The sequence below is a fragment of the Bactrocera oleae genome, chromosome 6, assembly GCF_042242935.1.
Source record: "Bactrocera oleae isolate idBacOlea1 chromosome 6, idBacOlea1, whole genome shotgun sequence".
In the NCBI taxonomy this organism is placed as follows: Eukaryota; Metazoa; Arthropoda; class Insecta; order Diptera; family Tephritidae; genus Bactrocera; species Bactrocera oleae.
Window position 1 is genome coordinate 37,425,748 of NC_091540.1, and position 15,231 is coordinate 37,440,978.

Sequence of the window (15,231 nt, forward strand, 5' to 3'; positions counted from 1 at the left end):
TTCTTACAACACAAATTTTACAAATATTTCTTTATGACCTTTGAACCTTCCTAATGTTGGCATATTCACACTTTACACATTTTGTTCGGCGTGGCGTATGAGTGACATTTAATTAAAATTTATGCGGTGAGTCTAGAGGAAAATCGTTCAGTACTTAATTTTTTATTTGCGCATTGAATGCAACAACGCAATAATGTTGCTGAGATGAATTTTCGTATGCACACACATGTGTATGTATGTACACTCACGCATACACACACGAGCTAAAATCATACGTTCTCGGAAAGGGAGCTCATTATAAGTATTTTTCATAAAAAAAATTTAATAGTGCAAATTTGCTTGGCTCCATTCTCGCACGCCCCGTGATGCTTGCCGGTGAGGTGTTGATGCGTTACGTCTTTCGTCTCGGCAGGTTCAAACTGTGTGTGTGTGCGATATGGAGTGATGATTGCTGTGCGAGTGAATCGTGAATGAATGTGGATTGAGTGACATTTAATTACGAATATTCGTGTGTGAGAGTATTTTAAAATGCCATTTGGGAAAAATTCCATAAATAAGCAGATTTACCAGCAACTTAAAAACCAATAAAATTGAAAAATACAAAATTTATTATTATTATTTTTTATTTATCAAAGAACTATCTGAACAAGGCCTTGCTCCAATAGTGCCATAAAAAGGATATATCCACGATTTATGGAATGTACCTATTGTAATGAACACGGATGCCAGAACCAATATATTTTAAATATTCTCCGAAAGTTTTTAGAACCAGTGAGAAACATTTCCCTGAAACGGCTGGACCGATCGAATGATCGAAGGAATCCGATTTTTGATAATAATTTCGATTTTTCAAGCCTCTCTGATATGAAGTTTTTTTCGCAACAAACGAATTAAAAAAAAAATCATTTGTGCCATTTTGTGAAAAAATAAAATTTTTTCTTGTACTTCGATCATTACCTGTATTCATCTTTAGTTATTATAATTTTTTTTGGGTTAGGGGTTTGAAATAAATTTAAGTAGAAAAACCTTCTTCACCGCTGGAGATCGGCTACGTGAACACGGGAATCCAAAATTTTTCAAAATAAATCGCCGATTATTAAAAAGCAATTAATTCCGTAAATTTACACTTTTAATACCCTGAAGAGGCTATATTAAGTTTGCCACGAAGTTTGTAATACCAAAAAAAAAAACGTCGGAGGCTCTATAAAATATAGATATGTATGTATATATAAATAATCAGCATGACGAGCTGAGTTGATTTAGCTGTGTTTGTCTGCCTGTATATACTAGAAGCTTCCTTCAGTTTTTGAGATATCAATCTAAAATAATGCACACATATTTTTCTCTCCAAAAAGCTGCTCCTTTGTCGGAACCGCCGATATCGCACCACTATAGCATATATATGCCATACAAACTGAACGATCGGGAACAAGTGTTTGTATGGAAAGATTTGTTTTATTTATTTTATTTTTTTTAATTAAAAAAATTTAAATATTTAAATATAGATTGCATGTCTCACTTATCAGCCCAATGAATAACTCAGTAAAAATTAGGACTTTTCAAGAAAATTCGGTATTCCTCCAATTCTAGCATGAAAACAAACAAGATTCTGATCATAATTTGAATGCAAAGTACTAAAATGGCAACATACATCAGATGAAATCACGGTTTTCGTATCTAACGGCGTAGTTTAATTAATAATTAGTTATTGCTGTGCAAATTTCTAGAAAATTTCGAAGAAACTTCAACGAATTTAATGTTTTTAGAGAAAGAGCTTTTTTGAAACCTTTCATTGAAAAATTACAACTGCATTTCATATACAACTTTTTCTCACATTTTTCACGAATCAAGACACTAACTACCAGCTCGATAACTAACTGCTTTTATTGCAGGTTCAGAAAGAAGTAACTTAAAGCTTTCTTGTTTAATGATAAGTTAGATATCACTATGAGCAATTTTAAGCATCACTGCTCATTCAGATGGCGATTCCATTGAAGTACGACGAATTTTAATTAATGCCGAGTGTACTTTCTTTTTATCCTTACATTTGATGTAAAAACTGGTGTTAACACAGACATGACAGTAAATTCAATTATGGTGGCTTGGTTAAGTGGTTCGCTTTGACTCAATGCTTGCTTCATATCTTTTGGCTGGTGTAAATCAAAAGCAATGCTTCCGAAATTAATGTTTTCAAAGTTTCGCTTTGTGGTGAGAGTTCATTAACGATTATGTGGTTTCATCTATAATTACGGTGATAAGGGTTTTTTATTGTCTTAAAGCCATTAATGTAGAGTAGAGCTCCGAAAGAGTAGAAGTGCGTTCACACGAGTGACACGAGTCCGGCAACTCAAGTTTCATTCCTTTTCATAAAATTATCGCCAATGTTTGTGGGGCTCGGTTACGCTTTGCATAGTTCGTTTGTACGTTGGTCTTATACTTGTATTTTGCTTGTAATTTATTACCATGAATGTGGTAGAACAATATTTAGAATACCCTTAGCGTTTATTTACTAAGAGCCGGTTCACGAAGTTTTTGTCGCCCAAACCGCATTTTTGTTGGCGATGAGACGACGAATAAAGACGAAGGGACCGTGTTTTATACCAACAAAATGATCATATTTGGAATATTGCCTTAATAATACTTACAACAACAATAAACAATGGTAGCTAAATACAATTTTTTACTATTGATCTCTGCGTCAAATATCAAATAATTAAATTATAACGAAAGTATTTCTTTGAGACTGTAATGATATTTATTTAAAACATCTGAAAAGATGCTAAATGTTTACAATGCGATCAATTCATCTCTATTTTTCGTTTATTAAAGTCAAATATCACAAAAAAATATGTTATTTACAAACGCTCCCACTCTTAAATGAATACGCAAGTTAATGAAAACTAATTATTTGAAAAATAAAATACCTTAAGAGAAAAAAAGTTATGTTGGATTTGCTTTAGAGCAATTGATATGGAAAAATGAGTTATTTCAGTTGAAAATAATTATATTAGTAGTTGATGATTCATTTTTAGAATTTCACCTTTCCCTATATTTACTTTTAGCATCTTAATTCTCCGTTATCAGTCACTGGTTTTTTGAAATTATTAAACAAATTTTGCAGATCTTCATTATATCATATATTGTCTAGAGATATATTCGATACAGTTCGTGCGACTCCAGGTTCTCCGAGTAAAAAATTCAAACTGTAGTTAGTATTTTCACAAAACGAACGAGTTTTAACCTCTAGTTAAGGCAACTTAATATGTCCTTTAAATTTTGAAGTGTGAATAAATTTCAAATATCAAGATTTCTTAGTCATGACTGGAGTGAGCAGTAGAGCAGCTATAAAATGCTGCGCTTTTAATTAATGCGAATTCTAGTGTGGCATTACTTCGTTCTCTAACATCATGAAGATCTTTCAGCATTATTTTGGACACTTGGGAAGCTTAAAGCCACGAGTAGGATGAAAATGCTTAATTATTTTGTTGAGCTTATAAATTTATTGCTGTCAATATGAAGAGAGTAATGCGGGCTCCATTTCCTGTTCTTAGTTTTTTGAAATTATATACTCATACTTGTATTTGTATTCTTATTCATATGTATTCCTAGGTCTTATTGTGTATAAGTTGTGATAATGTTATATTGTAAAATACGAACCAAAGTCAAATGTAAAACTACTTTTTGTTGTAAAAAATTAATTGATCATAAGCTTCCTTATGCGAGCTAACACATTTTTCCAAGTGCGCCAGATATCCGGCAGTAATCTTAATTATTTTAAACCATATAATATCTCTATGACTTCCTGTTTCCACTTATTTCTCTTATTTATGTATGTAAATGTGCGATGATGCGATTGTATGAAACTATTTATACCAGTTTACTTAATGCCTTTATGTATTTTTTAAATCATTTGTAGTTGCTGTTGTTGTGTATGCGACTACTCTCCCGCCAATTTCATGTCATTGTCGCGCTATTTGCATTATTTTTATTGTTGCTTGTGTTGTCGTAGTAGCCATTTTGTTTGTAGACGGGTGCTGTTATGGTGAGTTTGAGTGTTTCCGCATCCGCTTTTGCCACCGTCGGAGGTCCCCAGGACACTTGTCGTTTAACCGACGGCTTGCGTTCGATGCGTGTTGCGTTGGGTTGCACTGGCTGTTGATGTTGTGGTTGGAGCAGCGCGGTTTTTCGCTGTCAATACATATGTAAATAACATTTGCGATATAAAGACACTTGTTGTTATTGTATCGATAAAAAGTAATTCCTTTTATGCAAATCATGCTTTGAATGCAAGTAAACTTATCGGAGCTTTAATCTCTTCTCAGATAAACGTTATTACTTTCCATTTGTTTTGCCAAAAAATAGCGGTTAACGAACATTTGTGCGAGTTTACATATGTAACATACTTATATTTGTGCGTTATGCCGTTAATTGGCTTTCATGCATTGCAGAAGAGATAACATACATATAATACGAAGAGATATAAGTAACAGTTTCGGTTTGTTGAGCAAGTATTTGAGTTTGCAGTCATATACATATATTATATTTAAACAGTAAATATTTACAACATAATAATAATAAATATTCATTAGTTGTTTTCATGCCCTCGCTCGCTGCCCTTCGATCCTAAAGTGTTATCGAATGATACAATACACTCCCATGCATTATAATAGAATAATAACACCTATTTAAACTGTGCATACGAACCGCTTCGATACAATTTGTTTTCTAGATTGTTACAACATTTGTTTCTGTTTGTGTGAAGTTTGATATACATATTTCAATTATTGTGTTTTTGGAACCTTGTCTAGCGATTTTTACCATTAAAAAAAAATTGAATAACGAATTTGCTGGAAATTTTATGTTTCGAATGGAGTCATGAGTACGGATTCGTTTAAAATGTTGAAGAAGTATTTTGGAGATTCCACTTTATCAGAAATACAACTATTTGAGTGACACAAAGCGTTCAGTAAAGGTCGTGTAGTCATCGAAAACTTGATTCATGCGAATCGTCTATCTACCTCTGTTAATGATGAAACAACGAAAAAATTCCTTGAAAACCGTCGTGTTAGCATCAGAGAGATAGCAGAAGAAACACTTTCATTAAATACATCAGTAATCGTAACAAGACTTGGGTTTATGAATAAGACGTTGAAACTGTTTAAAATCTAGCGAATGACGCTCCAAAAATGAGCCAAACCCGAAAAAATAATATGCGCTGATGGTATTAAAAACCATTCCAGTCGAGGCTTATAGATATTTGGTTTAGAATCTGTTTATTATTTGACTTTTATCATGTCATAATATACCAAGTTTCAAACAAGTTTTAAGGGATTAACCGCTTGAACTATACTTAAAATGATTAATTTTTCAAATTTCAACCCTCCTGACATTTTTCTATTAACGACAGCAGAATACTGTAAAAGAGTTAAACATTTTCCGAAATGGCTACTGGCTAAGTAATCAAGAAGGTTATGTGGACCAAGAATCCGAAAGAAGTTTTCCAAAAGCAAATATCAGACACCTACCCATATACTAAATTTTAGGGATACATATACATACATGTCGTACATGTATCGGGTTTTCCAATAGGGACGATATGATTTCTAAGTTTCGTTTCGGCCATTTTTAGTATGTCATGATCTGTAATTTTTTTTTCATTGTTTTCAGTAATGTTTACAATTTCATCGTGAAAAAATATACCCAAGAACAACGTTTACAAATTATTCAGTTCTATTATCAAAATAATTGTTCTCCAATTGCAACTTGGTCTTTAGAGATAAACCAGAAACTCTTCAAGCTTCAAAAGCCACTATTGAACGTGCTATTCATGTACTCGAAAATTGGGTTCATCGAACTCGTTCCACCAAGAATCAAAGAAGTCGTGAAGGCAATTTGAATGAAGTTTTATTCGGAACTTAATTGTATCAATTGTACTTCACATTAAATAAAAAACATTTGAATTCCCTTATCAATTAGTGTTTATTTTTTTTTCCTATCCTAACTTTTATGTTGACAAGTGCTTAGATTAGGAATTTTTTCATGAAAGTGATTGAATGTGCTCTTGATCAATAATCGGCTTATTAGTACGAATAATAAAATTTCCCAGACATAGTGAGGGTTCTGCGCACCATTTTCTCGTATAAAAACATCATGTGATCCCCACCCTCAGGCTCCTTAGCGAAAATATGAGAAAAACTATGCAAGTTTTAAGTGAACATCAAACGTGGAGGTAAATATACTTGCAGTTTACAAAATACCTTGTTTTATTCAATAAAAATTTCTTTTTGTATTTTAAAAGTAATTCGTTTGCCCTTAGAAACAATAATCAAATTCCAGCAATCGGTACATTCTATCAATGGATGTGCGTGGGAGGGTGAAAAATGTACACTTAAGTTTTTATCTCAAAATGAACTCAGTGATTTAAAACGTGATCGCCGTACTATAGAAGTGATAAATCAATTTGGCAAAGCATTGAACTTCTTCAACGTCATTGTTTCCATTGTTTTCATTACATTTGTGGAAAATATCCGAAACTTAGTATGGAAGGGTTAAAAGGTGGAATTTTTGATGGTTCTTGAATACAAAAAATAATGAAAGAAACAGAATATATTATATTAAAGTTATGACTCTGGAAAATGGAGCAAATGAATGATTTCACCAGGATCTAAAATTGATTAAAGAAAGATGTCAAGGTTGATAGGATCGTCACTAGATGGCAGATTACTTGTGGTTCTTAAAAATATATTATTAACTGCAGAATTATAAAAGAAATGCTCATAAGAATTGTTTTATTGAAATATAACATATATATTGTATATCTATATGTTTTCGACTTTTTCTCCCTATTTACCGTGGATGTATCCTTATTTTTCAAAATAAAATTGACATTATGAATATATCTGTTATTTTATGTCATGTTTTCTGATTTCTGTGATGCAATATGAAAATAAAGATTTCAAAATAAACGAGAGCAAATCTTACAAAATCGTTGACGTTTCATGAATTGTGAGTACAAATATATCCAAAAACGATATTATATTCAGGAAATCAAGACCACTGTAGGCAAATATTACCAATTTTAAACAAAATACTACTATTTGAAATGAAAATTCAAGTTGAATAAAAGCTTTCAGGAGAAAAGACAACATTGAGGAAACGATGAAAATTGTGTTCGAAAATAGTCACATTAGTAGCATTGGCGGGGTTTCGTTTACCAACATATTGAGATTAAAAAGCATTGCCGGTAGAATAGAATACATATCAATATGCTTGTCAATTAACATATACTAGTCTCCGTCTTAGAGTTACAAAAAATCTTGTTGGCTTAATTTTTAAAATCAAATAAAGTTGGTACCGCGTCGCCAGTAAGTACATATATTATATATTACATGAGTAACATCAACTATTTATTTAACGTAACATATTTCTCCTTATTTATCCAAAACCAAATTAAATGCAGAAACCGCAACAAACGCAACTTTTGTGGAAAGTTTTATTTTGTAAATAAAATGGAATTAGCACATCATTAGGTTGTTTTGGAGTTTTACGGAGACTAAAATATTTTCAATCGAAAGATTTATTTTTTGGAGCAATTCAATATAAAATACTTACTCACATGCAAACAAATGTATATCCTGGAAAAGGATAAGTCAACTTAAATTAAAAGCCATACATTTTATAACATTGTTTCTACTCTTCTGATTAAAAAAAAAACCAAAGTCATAAAAATATGAGATTTTATGAGATTTTATGACTTTCAGGCATTATTTTGTGAAATAATGTAAACAATTTTAAAAATTATCTTTTATGAAGAATAAACTTTGACCTCGAATAATTTTTGAACGAGTTGACTTAGCAAAAAAAAATCATGTGGCAGCTTTTGTGCAGATGGTTAAATTTTCAAGAAGAATAAGTATTAGTGCAAATATGTTACCGCGTTGTTTATATGGTAAATCTAAAATCACAAGGCACCACCTGTAAATATTAATATTAAGAGCTCAAACTTTTCCAGAATTTGTATATCCTGAAAGGTATATTAAGTTTGCCACGATGTTTGTAAAACCCAAACAGAAACGTCAGCGACCCTATAAAGTACATATATAAATGATCAGCGTGACGAGCTGAGTAGATACCGATCTGAAATTGCACCCGTCCTTCCCTCCCCAAGAAGCTGATCGTTTGCTGGAACCGCCACTATCAGACCACTATAGGATATAGCTGCCATAGAAACTGAACGATCGGAATAAAGTGCTTGTATGGAAAGATTTTTCATCTGACGAGATATCTTCACCAAATTTGACATGGGTTCTTTTCCAAGGCAATGATTCAATCTCCGAAGAAACTGTTCAGATCGGATCACTATAACATATAACTGTCAGAAAAATTAACCAATACAAGTTTTTGTAAAAATTCGTTTATACTTCTGAAGGGTGTTATAGCTTCGTTGCAATCGAAGTTAACGTTTTTTTTTGTTTTTTTAAATTCCTGACGATATTTTCAGGTATCTAGAGAAAACATTTTTTTTTTGGGTTCATGTCAATAACTACAATATTTGCACCCTTTGAAATTTGTCGATTTATTAATTTCTGACTCTGAAGTATAAAGAAAATCGGATAATAAATCTGTCATCTAATGCCTTAAATATTAGAAATTAAATACTTTGAATATTTCGTGTGCTCATCGAAATTAAGAACACAGCTCGAAATACTTAATTGAATAATTAATATGCTCATGGTATATTATATATACCTATATCATATATAATCTGGTATATGCAAATATGTAAAAATGTTCGCACATTTGTAAATGATGCACTCGATTAACTTGCAAAACTTTGCAATGACGAATGTTAGAGACAAACTTTAAGATTACATACTTACATACCATATAATTTTTATTTAAACAAAAAGCTGATTGCATACTGTAGTTTTGATTGAGTCAAGTTTAACTAAAAATGTTTTATAAGTGTGGAAATTGGAGGCTTAGGGTATAGCATAGCTATGTATATATTAGTGAAACATTTATTTGCGATTTACTCAAAAGTAACAATACATTATTATTAAAACTTTTGTTATTAGTTCGAATAATGAGGGAAGTATAATTAAATATTCGTGTCTATTGTATAGTCCTTCTAGCTATAAACACTTTAAACTTTTCATGGAAATTGAACAAAGGTAAACCCCAAATACATCAAAGTGGTCAGTTCCAGTCACCTACATATTTGATCAAGTCGGAACAAGTTTTTTTGCAAATCTATTTCAGGATAACAATGCACAAATATTTTTAGACAAATGTTTTAAAATAACTATTTAAAATATACAAGTGATCTAGATCATAGTCAACAGTTAGTTGCCAATATCGGCCTTTGTCTTGCTCTGGTATCATGTAACGTTTCAGACGCTCAAAACTGTATCCATTCAAGCGAGTTAATGCATCCCTTTCAATTGTCTGCTCACTTAACCAACGATTTTAAATTTAAATGAAGATAGTGATGGTATGCCTTAAAGTTTTTATAATGTATCTGCAATGTTAATATCAATATTTATAATGACGTAGAAGTCATTAGTTTTAACAAATTTTCTTATACAAGTTTTAAATATGAAGTCAAAAACTCAAAGTCTTTTAAGTACATTTCGAAAAGTATAAAAATTCACTTATCCATATTATATTAAGTTCTCTACAAATGTATACAACAAAGGAATACATCCACACACGTTAGGAGCTGGGTGAAGCAATCAAGCCATTGTAATTCTGTTAATGCGAAAGTGTTCAAAACTTGAACAAAAGGTGGCCATAATAAAGACGACACAAGAAATGACAACGAAATGCACAACAAAAAGCAAATTAATCCATTTTTGCAGGGATATACATAAAAAGAGCAACAACTTAAATAGATGACAACCAAATAATAGCGGAATGCATTTTCTTTCAAAGTTTTCTGTTTATTTATTTAAGTTTGCATTTTCATTTGTGTGCGCTGAAATACTACTGAGAGTATAGGGGGAAACAGTAACAAAAAGTAAATGAAAGATAATTCAATGAATTTAAACCGTAACACCGTGAAGCTATGCACTCAAGTGAAAAGTGGCTGCAGAAAGGCAGGTGTGAGAGGTGGTATGAAAGTTATCGAAGTGCGACCTTGTTGTGTATTAAATATTTGGACATTTCAGCAAAGTAAAATTACATGGCAATTGTGGCATTGTAATGCTGAAAACAGAGTACGCGTAGAATTAACAATCGATTGTACAAAGCAGATATGGAAAAACAATATTTTTTGTTCCAGAAAAATTGAGAATATAGAAACTCGCTGGAATAGTACTGAATAATTGAACAAATTGAATTACTACTGAATAATTAAAGTCAATATATGCCGAGGGCTCTTGTCAAGGAAGATAAAAATAAGAATACTGACAGTTTTGCCTCGTTTTTTATTTAAGAGTTCGTTTGACACAAAAATACATTGGTTCGTGACGACATGAACAAAAGAAGGGGAACACGTTTTTTAAATTTACTATAGAAGTTCGAGAGTTGGTTTTGTTTATGTCGTATCATACCATATCTTGTCTCTATCATTTTTTGTTCTTAAATATACTTCTTTGGTAGAAAATTCAGTTAAGAAGTTGGATTTGATTCCTTTTAAATCAAGTTACCTACATCTAAGAGTTTTTTTATTTTTCCATTAGTTTCCTGATACAGGTGAATTAGTTTTCCCCAACTAAACCCAACATAAAATACAGAAGTAAGTAAGGAAGGGTGTAACCGAACATTTTTTATACATTTTAAATCAAGCTAATTAACTCAAATAAAACATATAATATATCGAGTTTTCAATAGGGATGATATGATTTCTAAGTGTGGTCTCGGCCATTTTTAATGCATATGTCATAATCTGTCAATTTTTTCATTGTACAATATTTAGTTACATTTACAATTTCATCGTGGAAAGATATACGCAAGAACAACGTTTACAAATTATCCTATTTTATTATCAAAGTTATCGTTTTGCAACTGCAACTTTTCGTGCGCTTTTGCCATTTTATGGTCGTAACAATCATTCACCTGTGCTCGCTATTTGTCGATTCTGGTGTGGGTAAAATATACAAATTATTCATAAACAACTATTATATTCACTTAAATTGACAGTTTGGTGTGGTTTTTGGTCTGTGCAATCATCGGTACGCACTTCTTTCAATAATAACCAACTTTTTATGGCCGCAAATGGAAGAACCGTGCCACAACCGAATTATTGCAAGAAAAGTTTGGAGATTCGATAATTTCAAGAAATTGTGACACTGAATGGCCACCAAGAAGTTGCCATTTAACACAATTAGACTTAAGCAATAAACCAGACACTCTTCAAGCTTTAGAAGTCACTATTGAACGTGGTATTCATGTACTCGAAAATTGGGTTAATCGAATTCGTTAAATTTAATATATGGGATATATGAGGAAAAGATCAACCAGAAGACCAAGATCTCCTAGTAGATAAATTTCATTCATATTCAGCGCTAAACCACATTATTTCAATAAAAATTATCCACTTAATTTCACTAAAATATCACATATTCAACGACATAAACACTTTAATGACAGATGGAAAGTCAAAATGGATAGAAATCAATATATCGCGTATATTCGAGCTAGTTAAAGATCTGCATTGATTGCATTAACTTTTGACATAACTCAGGTATATTTGGAACATGTTTTCATTTTAAGAAGACAATTCACAAATTGTGTAAATAGGGCCTACGGGTAGTATTACCCATTTTTATTAAATTTTGGCATTATAATTAGATTAATAAAACATCTTACATATTGACTAATCTGCATGGTATAATGTCAAGCGGATATTTGAAATTCATAATATTAAGTACATAGAATCAGGAGGGGTATGGGTGGATCCATTTTTGGCACAAGGATACACTGTTATTAGAAAAAGATTTTTTTTAAATTTCATTATGATATCTTACATATTGACTGAAAGATGCTGTATAAAGTCAACCAGATATTTAAAAACCCTTATATTAGGTATATGGAGTCTGGGGGAAGTATTGACTTTACCCATTTATAGAATGAAGATATATTATTACCAGAAAAAGATGCTCCTTGAGTTTTATCAAAATACCTCACATATTGACCGATATACAAGTATATGATATATAGGCAAGCGTAATTTTGACAATCCTTTAGTTAAGTACATACAAGGAACGCTCCAAAGTAAACAGGACTTAAAAAAAAAACAGAACAAATGGTTTTATCGGCAAAATCAAATAAATTTTATTCAAAATAGTCTTCTTCTGCTTTAATACAGCTTTTTGCTGTAAAAAAAAGCATGTCAAACGAGTGGATTGTCTTCACTTTTGGCGCGATTTTTTACGTTTCGGCTCGTCCACATGTTCATCGTCATTTATGTCCTCACGATCACTTTGAAAACGTTGAAACCTCTCGTGCACTCTGCTACGGGATAGGCAATCATCGCCATAAACTTGTTTCATCAATTGAAACGTTTCGGTAAGAGTTTTACCAATTTTAAACCAAAATTTAATGTTGGCTCTTTGTTCGAAGCTCATTTTCTCACCGATGACAAAAAAATACTGACACTTAAAACGCAAGAACTTCACTTCCAATAGATGAAATGTTATGAAATTTTTACTGGAAGTAGATGGCGCCACTAGATTTTACTTTGTTACTTTTTACTGTTTACATTGGAACGCACCTTGTATATGGAGGCGATGTTTAATTTTTACACTGGCTCCTATGAAGGCTTTTCGTATCATCTAATTTGTGAAATTTAATGCTTGTGACTTATTTATTAGTGAGTTATTACACTTTAATTATTTTACAGCATAACCATTATATTGGTAATGGGCGTGTTTATAATCCGATTTCACCCATTTGCACATTGGTAGTTCAAGGTGGTGCCAAAAATATTTATCCTGAGTAAATTAGGTTAAAATGGCTATAACAGTTTTTAAAATATGTACATTAAACGTGTTTAAGCCGGGGAAATGTCCACTTTTTAATAATTTTCAGCCCACAACAAGTTGTAGCAAGTTTCAATTTTTACTCAAGTTATCGCTTTCACGGACAGATAGTCACTCGGATTCAACTCGTTTCGTCATCCTGATCATTTATACGAAGTTTGTTCAAAGAAAAAGGTGTATTTTGAATTGTTTTGAAAAGTACTTATTTATTCATCCATATCTATTTCATGCCCTTCAAAGTAATCCCCTTCGGATATAATACACTTGTGCCAACGTTTTTTTCAATCCTCGGAGCATTTCTGATATGAGAATTTTGGTATAGCCATCAGATCTTTCTTTCATTGGTTTCTTCAGTTTTGGAAATTAGGAAAAAGTCACAGGGAGCCAAATCTAATGAATATGGTGGTTGAGGCATGACTATGATTTTGTTTTTGACCTCCTGAGCGATACTATTGCGACATTGCTTTTGTTCAAAATTTAGCATTTTTGGAACAAACTTCGCCTAGACACGTTTCATGCCCAAAACATTCGAGAAAATTTAATGGCATGAACCGATTGATATGACAACATCCTCTGCCACTTCCCTAATAGTCATTCAAAAATTTTCGAGAACAATTTTTTTCACTGTTTCGATGTTTTCTTCGCTTGTTGACGTGGTCCCACCTCCGGGATGCTCATCGTCATCAACATTTTCTCGGCCTTCTGTAGAGCGCTTGTATCACTTATATAAGGTAGGAAGGTATCGCTTTTTTGTCTTTTGAATTTCGCGGCTATGTACAAAGCGCTACAGAGCTCGTATCTGGCAACACCAAACATAATTTGAAAGGTCTTTACATAACCTACAAAACAACGCTATGCATGATTAGTTTGGATATTGCGTTCAACAGTTATAGACGTGTAAACATGGAGTTCACTAACGCCGAAATTCGCGCTATTTTAAAGTTTTCCTTCGTTAAAGGCAAATCCGCTAGAGAAACGTTACGTGAGATTAATGGTGTTTTGGGGGATGGTACTCTATCACTTCGAACCGCGGAGGAATGGTTTCGACGATTCAGAGCCGGTGAAAACGACACCATGGATAATCCAGCCGGCGGAAGACCTGTGACGACAAATACCGATCAAATCATGGAATACATCGAGTTAGACCGGCATAAGGCATCTCGTGACATCGCCCAGGAGATGGGAGTTAGTCACCAAACCATTTTGAACCATCTGCAGAAGGCTGGATACAAAGAAAAGTTTGATGTTTGGGTGCCGCATAATTTGACGCAAAAAAACCTTCTGAACCGAATCAACGCCTGCGATATGCTACTGAAACGGAACGAACTCATCCCATTCTTGAAGCGGATGGTGACTGGCGACGAAAAACGGATCACATACGACAATATCAAGCGAAAACGATCGTGGTCGAAGGCCGGTGAATCGTCCCAAACAGTGGCCAAGCCGGGATTGACGGCCAGGAAGGTTTTGCTGTGTGTTTGGTGGGATTGGAAGGGAATCATCCACTATGAGCTGCTCCCATATGGCCAGACGCTTAATTCTACCATCTACTGCGAACAACTGGACCGCTTGAAGCAGGTGATCGACCAGAAGCGTCCAGAATTGGCCAACAGGAAGGGTGTAGTGTTCCACCAGGACAACGCCAGACCACACACTTCGTTGATGACTCGTCAGAAGCTACGGGAGCTCGGATGGGAGGTTTTATCGCATCCACCATATAGCCCGGACGTAGCGCCAAGTGATTACCACCTGTTCCTGTCCATGGCGAATGCCCTTGGTGGTGTGAAGTTGAACTCAAAAGAGTGGCTGTCCGAATTCTTCGCAAATAAGGAGGGGGGCTTCTACGAGGAAGGTATTATGAAGTTGCCGTCTAGATGGAAACAGATCATCGAACAAAACGGCGCATATTTTAACTAAATCCGATCACTGTAACACTTTTTATAAAGCATTGACTAACCTTTTCTGTTGTCAAAAACAAAATACTAATTGAAATTGGCTCTTAATGCAAGTTCATGATAATATATGTGTCTGATTATAACAAAAACAAAATTTCGCTATCGAATGTACACAGTCCGCCGGTTTCCGTTGTGTGTATATGGTATACATAACCCTTTATCTATCTCGATTAGTTTTAGGCCATACAAACAACCGATAGCTGAACAGAAGTATTGTAATAACATGTTGCGAGAATATAAAAACGTCTTATCCATCTTCATAGATTCTAGGGCGAATTTTAAACTCATTCTCC

The 15,231-nt window shown here is 33.2% G+C and overlaps 1 protein-coding gene across 9 annotated transcripts in view; it reads right to left on the reverse strand.

The window, feature by feature from the left end:
* Nucleotides 1-15,231, reverse strand: part of axo (axotactin) — a 143,287-nt gene that overhangs the window by 8,972 nt on the left and 119,084 nt on the right. The window contains exon 20 of one of the 9 annotated variants that reach the window (XM_036364572.2): nt 2,733-4,188. The exons of the other annotated variants lie outside the window; for them this stretch is intronic. Coding sequence (XP_036220465.2) covers nt 3,955-4,188 — 234 coding nt within the window. The 3' untranslated portion in view covers nt 2,733-3,954. Of the gene's footprint in view, nt 1-2,732; nt 4,189-15,231 lie in introns of those variants that run through there. 9 annotated transcript variants of the gene reach the window in all.